The sequence below is a fragment of the Camelina sativa genome, chromosome 5 (genome assembly GCF_000633955.1).
Source record: "Camelina sativa cultivar DH55 chromosome 5, Cs, whole genome shotgun sequence".
NCBI classification, from domain to species: domain Eukaryota; kingdom Viridiplantae; phylum Streptophyta; class Magnoliopsida; order Brassicales; family Brassicaceae; genus Camelina; species Camelina sativa.
In genome coordinates, this window is record NC_025689.1 from 14024674 (window position 1) to 14035090 (window position 10417).

General features: G+C 34.9%; 1 protein-coding gene across 1 annotated transcript; it reads right to left on the minus strand.

The window, feature by feature from the left end:
• LOC104789249 (putative F-box/kelch-repeat protein At4g35120) lies at positions 4418–5534 on the minus strand. The gene is made up of 3 exons (XM_010514978.1): positions 5435–5534; positions 4784–5335; positions 4418–4698 (listed from the first exon to the last, which is right to left on the minus strand). The coding sequence occupies exons 1-3, from the start codon at positions 5532–5534 to the stop codon at positions 4418–4420; spliced, it is 933 nt and encodes a 310-aa protein (XP_010513280.1).

The following is a 10417-nucleotide window of genomic DNA, read 5'->3' on the forward strand; positions in this document are numbered from 1 at the left end:
TGCATGATAAAAATAGGCTAAGGAGAGACAAAATATAGACATATCACGTAAACAGATACCAGATTACTAGCTCACACACTTAAACTGTAGTGATGCCACCAAACCTGCACATCACTCACTTTTTATTTTACCTTATAGATTCTTAATTTCACAAGACCGAATTGTTGTACTTTAACAACAACAACAACACAAAAAAGACCGAATTGTTGTGCATATTTTACCTCAGTTTTGTCCAAACTTCAATAATAAATCCTCCAAACTGAAAATTAGATTATTTTTATTTTTTTTTGTCAACAAATTAAATTATTTTTAGGATATTCAATTTCATTAGTCATAAAGTTCAAATTTAAAGTTTGGCTAGATTATTTTCTAGGATATTCAGTTTCATTAGTTATAAAGTTCAAATTTAAACATTGATGTACTAGTTACACTAGTGAGTTGATTGTACCATAAAGTTCAAAACTAAACGTAATTGTGACAATTAAACTAACTAAAAAAAAAAAAATACTTAATTTTAAAAGTAAAACAAAAGAGTTTTACATAAAAGTATAGTTACACTAACATATAAATTAATTTTTAACTACCATCATTTTAGAACCACTCATACAAACTGTGCAATGTAGAATTTGTAATAATTTAAAGAGACGACATAATATATTGACTTGAAGAATTAGCGTAGATAGGAAATTTAAATCAACGCCGATGGAGATCTAAAGTTGTTGATTCTTCAATGTTTTGTATTCACAACAACAACAATATATTTGTATCCATGTAAATTATCGCAGAGTGACATCACACATGGAACCGGACTTGGTTGGCGCTTCTCATGCTATGTTGGCTTAAGTTATATAAATGACGCTAAGAAGCAACCTATTATGTTATATAACTGAGTTTGAAATTTTGGTAACTAATTAACTGCATTAGCGTTTTAATGGTAATTGTTTCTAAAACATGATTTATATGTGAAAAATGTTACAAAAATACTAATATAAGATATTATTTTTTATCTTACGTATATATATACTACGAGAAAACATAATGATTTACTACTGGTAGAAAACTTCTGTGTATAACCAGTCCATGATTTGCCAGTTCATAAAATTTATTTAATAAAAGTTATATAATAATTATCAATGATCCAGTGATCTGGAAAACTTTTCTGTTCACCATCCGGGTAGCTTTGAAAAAAACACTCTCCCATAGAGACATATGGTTTCTATATCCTGATATCCATATAGCTAGTCTTAGTACAATTTAGTTTCTACTGTGTTCTAACTGAATCATCCCCACAAGTCGAGAGGATTGATTAGCTTTATTTAGAGACTTGGAGTGATAATATAAAAACTGCCCAATGCTTAATTAATTGCTTCTCTGAATTATATATTTTCTAGACGAAAAATATATTTCTTATAAACGACATTTATTTGTTATTTCAAGCATTATGTGGTAGAGACTCCTCATACACAACAAAATAAAATTGTTTGGACCTTTTAACACGTAAAACTATGTAGTGAGATGACAAGAAAGATACAGGTTTTATTGTAAGATTCAAATCATATATATAATAGCAGAGTCTTCTCTCATTAGAGAGCTCCACTTCAGCATAATTTTTTATAAATTTTGTGGACTTTGTCTCTAATTTGAAATTATGTGGGCTTTATCCAGTTTTATAAGTCTACTCTTTTTTATTTAATTTTCCAGAACATAAGTATTTTGATGACAAAATATTAAAAACGTAGAAATATCACTATCAAAACATTTTTAATCGACATGATTCTAAGATAAACCATCAACTTAATATTTTACATCAAAACCAGTAAAAAAATTTTGAAATATACAGGAAAAAAAAACAAAATGGTATTTCTATGTATATTTTAGATTCATAGAAATCAACTTAATAACTAGATAAACCAAACAAAAAGAAACGAAACTCTTTACAACAACACATAGAATAATACACTATTAACGAGCATCAAAATAAAAATAACAACAATCTAATCTACTAAACAACCTATTTAGCTTCCACCAGCAAGCGAAACCAAAATAGACTCAATGAATAGTCTTCCCATGACTTACCAGAAGCATCACCAATCAAACAATCAACCACTCTCCTAAATTGAAAGAAAAATGCATGCATGGATGATGAACAATCGAATTCAAAGGAAAAGGACAAAAATAGTCACGAAGAATGACTGGATGAAGAAGATAATTAAGTACGGACACTCTCATTTCAGAACAAAGCTACCAGAAAATTAACACAAAATACAGTAAAATCCTATAATAAAACAAGAACTGCCCAACAAGGTAATAAATAATCTTTGGATAATCGCCAAGTAAAAATGGCCCATTTTGGCCACATATATATTGAGGCCTTAATAATACAATATAGATATATATGAAAGAGAATAACAGCTTACACCATACACAAACACATAGGAAAGGAAAAATAAATAAAATGTGTATAAAAATAAAAGAGAAAAATGTCATTAAAAGCATGAAGTTATATAGTAAAAACGTTTTTAAAAAGGCTCAACTTTGCTTATGGTGAATTAAATTGTCAACTTTTATTATTTTTTCAGTTAAATCACAAATGTTTATTGACTTTACCAAATTAGACACATAGTTAAGTCAATTAACAGATGAATTTTACAATGTAAGTCAACGTTGATAACTTCTGTTAAACAGTGAAACGACGTCGTTTGTAAGTTAAAAATAAAATAACAGAGCCGCTGCGTATATTGACAATTTTACATAACAAAAAATATATATATTGTCGAAGAATTTGAACCTTAGCTTTTTCTCAAATTCAGATTTAAGCCGCCAATGGATTCCGTGGGAATCGTCATCTGAACTCCACTGCCATCCATGGGAATGTCTCAGCGAGGAGATGGTGATCTCCGCCACGAAATCTAGAAAGTGAGATAGAATTAAAATTTGATAAATCGTAATGGAGAAATAGAAAAAAAAATCATATTGGAATTGGTTAATGGAAATGCTTAAATGAGGAAGAAAGAAAATTTTACTGATAAGTACGCGGTTCTATCGATCGTGAGAAGGAGAAAGTCCAAATAAGAGATTACCAAAAAATATATAAATATGTGTTTGGTTAAGTATTGATTAACTCATCTAACAGGTGGCAGGTTCAAATCACCATATCATGTTTTTTCTTTTAATATTACAAATCGACGTCATTTTACTGTTTAACGGATTTTACCGATGTTGACTTAATACTATAAAATATATCCGTCAGTTGACTTAACTATGTGTTTTATTTGGCAAAATTAACAAAAGTTTGCGATTTAACGTTAAAAAGTAATAAAAATTGACAATTTAATTAATATTTTTACTAACTTCATGCTTTTATTGATATTTTCTCAAAAATAAAATAGAATGGTCAATAGAATAACAAAGAATCCCGCGCAACGCGCGAGTTTCATCTCTAGTTGATAAAGATGGTTGAGATGTTCACCACGCCACGAATTAGAACCGGACTATTGAGCTTGGAGATTTAAAGGTCAGGGTTTAACTTTCCACTTTTGTATCTGCTGACATAAAAATATTTTGACGTTCAATCAAAAAATCAGTATTCTCAGTAATTGCCTTGTTACAAACTCCTGCAGACTGGAATGAGAAATTCCCGTAGAATTACGAGTTTCCCGTAGAATTACATTACCTAAAACCTTGTAGAAACACTAAACTTTAGTGTTTTTAGGAGTAAGTTAATGTTGGATGACTCAGAGCGTAGAAACTGGTTCATGGAGGTATGTAAAAATAACAAATATGCTAGCTCTATTAAGTCATAACACTAAGTCCCTTTGTTTTTTATTTTCTTGCAGCATATTTCTCTCTTGATTCAAAGTTAGGAGGAATGCTGAATAGGTGGTGTTCTGTTCGTAGATCGAATCTCATGGGCTTCACTCATTCACAAACTTTGTTTTCTCTGTTTCTTATGTTGTAACGTGGGCTTATTTATGTCTCTGTTTTTGCAAACTTTTGTGAAATATTTTCCATTTGTTGACAAATATGTAACATTTAAAGTTTTAAACAACCAAAAAAAGAATTTGTATTTATTGTATTCTTTTCTGTGGAGCATGCACGGACAGAATTATCAACATTGTTGTGAAGCATTTTGGTGCTTGTATGGTGTTGTAAGAAAAGTAGACAACTTTCTATTCTGTCTTTCCAAAACGTTTTGTGTTTTTATCAAAGAACAAGAACAAAACAAACACAAGAGAGAGATAGAGAGAGTAACTCCTTGTTTCTGTTAAAAACAGAGTATAGAAACAGAGCATAAGAGAGTGTGAAAGAAAAACTACAGGAACTTTATAGAGACTAAATCGAGATACTCACCATCCATCCATGAATCCATGTAATCAAGAATCAGTTTTCTCAGGTTATTGCCTTTGTTACAAATTAATCAAAGGGTGATACAGCTCAAGAACTTATATGATATGTGGAGTGTAAGCACATCATTCGACTGTTCAAGTAAACCCCAAATCTCTAATCCAGAAAAGCCGAGGCGCTTCTCCAACCTAATCACGTCACACCAAATACTCTTCCTCTTCCTTGCAGAGGCTGGAATGAGAAACTCCCGTAGAATTACGAGTTTCCCACAATAGTTAGCTAACCTAGGACAGTAAATACCACACTTGATATGAAAATTTTCTAAACCCTTAACCACGAACCAGTCACTACGCTCTGAGTCATACCACATTAACTCACTCCCAAAAACACTAAAGTTTACATTTTCTATAATGCACCAAGGTCCTTTGCTCAAACTCGCCTTTGGAGAATCCTTGTTTTGAATCATATTCATACGTTTTAAGCTTACTATTAACGTAAAGTTGTCCTCTACGAAGCTGAACTTTAGCGTCATCACAAGGGCTAAGCAGTGGCTTCCAAGTCTGAGTCTTTAAATCGTAAACCTCAGCCCAGTTCATCGAGGAGGATTTTGAGTCCTTTGTTCCTCCAATAACAAAAATCTTGCCGTCTATAAAAGCAGACTTGGCGCGTTTCCTTGCTACCAACATGTTAGGAGCATCCCGCCACGTGTGAGTCCGACAATCAAACACATGAACGGCCGAGGATGGCCGCTTGTCGTCGTTGATGGTTCCGCCAATTTGGTAGATTTCGAAACCTACGGCTACAGTGGACGGCTTGGATGGAGCAGAGGGAGAAGGTGCTATGGGTGATAAGCTCAACCCATCATCCTTAATACGGCCGTTGGTAACTATGGTTTGATTAACAAGGAACCAGCGCTCATAAGGAGGTAAGCGTTGGCATATGTAGAGGTAAGGCTCTGTGTTTCCAATCCAGGAGCGAGACTGATAGAGCTCTGGAGAAGATATGAGAGAGCGGAGGGTCTAGGAGACTAAAGAGAAGGAGCGGTAGTGATATCTCGAGATGCGAGCTAAACAGTTCAAAAGGATTTCACTTGGAAGTGATGAAATCGACGACGAAGGAATAAGATTATTCCTCTTCTTCTCCATCCTATCCTTCTGCCGTGGCTGCTCTACTACTACTTTGGCGTCCATAGAAGCGACCTAGGTTTCTTTTACTTTGACCTTATTATATAGGATTGTCTAATATATTAATTATTCCTTAAGTTTTTATCATTATAATAGATAAACAGCTATTAATTAGTTTTATATGCAAAAAGAAAATTTATTATGGAAATCTCAACTAATTTAAAAGATGTATAATATGAAAGACAAGAAGATTTTTAGTAAGTTCAAAAAAATATTCTTTCATATTATACATCTTTTAAATCTTCTTGTCTTCTAGGTAGTTTTTTTTTTGTTAAAAGATCGAGAACTATAATTTTTGCAAATCTTTTCTAAAATGGAAGATAACAATGGAAAAACTATATACATGGTGTTGTAAAACAAGTTGATTAATCCATCAACACATGTCATCACACATATCATTACCATGTTAATAAGTAGTATGACTCATAACTCTTTCATTCCACTATAAATATGAATTGTACAGCATGAGAAAGTGATGATAAGAAGACAAAAGCTTTTACTCTCCCCCCACTCTCTCTTAGTCTCTCCTCTCTCTCCCTCTCTTTAATGTTTCTTGTTTTACTTTATAGAAAACTATATACACATATAGGTGTATTATAGTTATAGTTCATATTACGTTATCAGCACGATCGTCTTTCTGCTCCAACCGATCCAACCGTTTCTATACAGATCACTCTTTTGAGATAATTATGTCAAATCTCGCCAGACTCGAAATCCTTGCCCTTGATGTATCTGGAAAAAATTATATGACATGGGCATCGGATGCACGAATGCATCTGAGATCGGATGGGCTTTTAAGCACCATCGATCCGTCGAAAACGACGTCAGATGAGGATAAGGCCAAGGCCATGGTGTTTTTACGCCACCACCTCCACGATAATCTGAAAAACGAGTACATCACGAAAGAAGATCCTGTAGATCTTTGGCAATCACTCAAAGATAGGTTTGATCACCAGAAATATGTGATCTTACCAAAGGCTAGACATGAGTGGTTAAATCTCCGGTTCTTGGATTACAAAAGTGTTGGTGAATTTAATTCCGCTATGTTCGGAATCACCTCCAGGATGGCTTTGTGTGGCGAAGAAGTGAGCGATTATGATATGATCGAAAAAACGCTCTCAACTTTTCATCCTGGAAATGTAATCCTGCAAGAACAATACCGGACCAATGGATACACTCGATTTTCTGAGTTAATGCACGTTCTTCTTGTTGCTGAACAAAATAATCAACTCGTGATGCTGAATCATCAAACTCGCCCAACTGGATCAGCTCCACTTCCAGAAGTGAATGTTGCTTCATCCAGTTATAATTGGCAAGGACGAGGACGCGGACGCGGTCGAGGCCGTGGCCGTGGTCGTGGGCGTGGAGGAGGTCGTGGCCGAGGTAGAGGAAGAGGTCACTATTCTAATAGCTTCAACGCTGGCAAAGCCAACAACGATCTTCATGTAAATGATGCCAGCCGCATTATAAAGAAAAAAGATGAGAGTATTTGTTACAGATGCGGCATGAAAGGTCATTGGTACCAAACTTGTCGTATACCAAAGCATTTGGCCGATCTATATCAAGCGTCTCAAAAGGAAAAAGAAAGAGACGTTGAGACCAATCTCATCTCAAATGAAGCTGGACCTTCCTACCATGGTCTCAATGATGAAACTCATCTGGATATCGCAGATTTCCTCGTCAATCAAGAGAGTGGAAAATCATGCGATTAAAATCTTTATGTAAAATATGCTTGTAAAACTTTTGGTGTTTAAAGTCCTTTTTGTAATATATTTTAAATCTCCTAAGACTTTGTTATATATTAATGCATATTTTATGAATGGTTTATCTCCAGAAAATGTGAACTTTTGAGATTGAGGACGAAGAAATGTGTCTAGCAGATAGTGCTACTACGCACTCAATATTTAGAGATAAAAAATATTTCTCCTCTCTCAAAATGAATGACTCCGCTAAAGGCGTGAGCACTATATCTGGAAATGCAAAAATTATAATGGGCTTCGGCGAAGCCAATTTTTCAATGCCAAGGGGAACAAAATTTGAAATAAAAGATGCATTATATTCCCCTTAGTCTCAATGAAACTTGATAAGTTTCAGAGATATCCGAAGAAATGGATATCATATAAAGACTATGAATAAGAATGGCATTGAATATCTTTGCATCAAATCCGAGGAAAAACATATATTGGAAGAGTTACCAATGTTATCCTCTGGATTATATTGCACAAAAATAAATGTATTCGCATCGTATGTTACAGTAAACTCAAAGTTTACTAATACGTTTAAGATTTGGCATGAGAGACTTGGACATCCTGGTTCAATCATGATGCGAAAAATTGTGCAAAATTCTAATGGCCACCCGTTAAAAAACCAGAAAATTTATTGTTCTGGTGAGTTTTCATGTGATGCATGTTCTCAAGGAAAACTCATAATTAGGCCATCGCCAACCAAAGTCGGGAATGAATTGCCAATATTCTTAGAGAGAATACATGGTGATATATGTGGACCTATTCACCCTTCATGCGGGCCATTTCGTTATTTTATGGTAATGATTGACGCATCTAGTAGATGGTCATATGTGTGTCTTTTGACAACACGAAATACGGCTTTCACAAAATTCATTTCCCAAATAATCAGGTTAAAAGCACAATTCCCTGATTATGCCATAAAGAAAGTAAGGCTTGATAACGCTGGTGAATTCACTTCACAAGCTTTTAATGAATATTGTATGTCAATGGGAATTGATGTTGAACATCCGGTCCCTCATGTTCATACACAAAATGGCATGGCTGAATCTTTGATTAAACGGTTACAACTCATTGCTAGACCGTTGATATTGAGAACAAAACTCCCAATTTCTATATGGGGTCATGCTATATTGCATGCTGCAGCGTTGGTCCAAATACGACCAAGTGCATACAATACATATTCCCCTTTACAATTAACGTCTGGTCAAGAACCAAACATTTCTCATCTCCGTGTTTTTGGATGTGCGGTTTATGTTCCTATAGCCCCACCGCAAAGAACAAAAATGGGGCCACAAAGGAGATTGGGAATATACGTCGGTTATGCATCACCGAGTATCATAAATTATCTTGAACCACAAACTGGTGATATGTTTACAGCACGTTTTGCTGATTGCCATTTTAATGAAGATGAATTTCCAGCGTTAGGGGGAGGAATTAAACAGGTACCAAAAGAGATTACATGGAATACACCATCTTTGGTACATCTTGATCCCCCTACGAATCAACGTGAGCTGGAAGTTCAGAAAATTGTACATTTACAAAATTTGGCAAATCAATTACCAGATGCGTTCACAGATACAAAAAGGGTGACAAAATCACATATTCCCGCTGCAAATGCACCATCAAGAGTTGAAATTCCTAGAGAGGAAATCGATGGGAAAAAGGTTAATGAGCCTAAAGTTCAATTGAAACGGGGGAGGCCAATAGGTTCTAAAGATAAAAATCCCCGAAAGAAAAAGAAAATGGGAGACGGAAATGAAAAGGTTCAAGAGGAACCAAGTGAAGAGAAAAGTCATCAGGAAGACGATACAGAAAATTATGAGATCTCTATTAACTATGCCCAAGATGGAAAATTATGGGCTAGAGATGAAATCGATGATGATAATGGAATATTTTCTTTTTCTGTATCTAAAGAGATTGATTATGAAAATGATGATCCTGATCCAAGGTCTGTGTCAGAGTGCCAACAAAGGCCTGACTGGGAGAAATGGAAAAGTGCAATGCAAACTGAATTGTTCTCCCTTAATAAAAGAAATGTCTTCGGACCTATTGTCACTGCATCTAATGATATAAAACCTGTTGGGTGCAAGTGGGTTTTCGTGAGAAAGAGAAATGAGAAAGATGAGATAACACGATATAAAGCCCGACTTGTTGCACAAGGTTTTTCTCAAAGGCCGGGAGTTGATTATGAGGAAACATATTCTCCGGTCATGGATGCAATTACATTCAGGTACTTAATGAGTCTAACAGCTTCTAATAATTTAGAAATGTACCTTATGGATGTAGTGACAGCGTATTTATATGGATCATTGGATAATGAAATACACATGAAAATTCTAGAAGGATTTAAGGTTCCTGGGACGTTAAAAGAAAAGGCTAATGAGATATATGCGGTAAAATTACAGCGATCACTTTACGGATTAAAACAATCCGGACGCATGTGGTATAATCGCTTAAGCGATTACTTATTGAAGAAAGGGTATGTAAATAATGAAATATGCCCTTGCGTCTTTATAAAGAAATCCTCATCGGGATTTGTGATCATTGCTGTATATGTTGATGATCTCAAAAGGAGATTGATGATGCTAGAACTCATATGAAAGAAGAGTTCGAAATGAAAGATCTTGGAAAGACAAAATTTTGTCTCGGTCTTCAAATAGAACATCTCCAAGATGGAGTATTTGTGCATCAGTCAAATTATACGAAAAAGATTTTAAAGCGCTTTTATATGGATAAAGCGACTCCTTTGAGTACTCCAATGGTCGGTAGGTCCCTGAATGTTGACACAGATCCATTCAGACCTTGTGAAGAGAATGAAAAAATACTTGGTCCCGAAGTACCTTATATGAGTGCTATCGGTGGACTTATGTATCTTGCAAATTGTACCCGACCAGACATTGCATTTGCAACTAATTTACTTGCAAGATACAACTCAGCTCCTACCCGCAGGCACTGGAATGGAATTAAGCACATATTACGTTATCTTCAAGGTACGATTGACTTGGGATTGTTGTATCGTAGAAACTCTGCGTTTGGTCTAGTTGGTTTTGCAGATGCAGGATATTTATCGGATCCACATAAATCTCGATCCCAAACTGGATACGTTTTCACAATTGGAGGAACTGCAATCTCGTGGCGTTCACA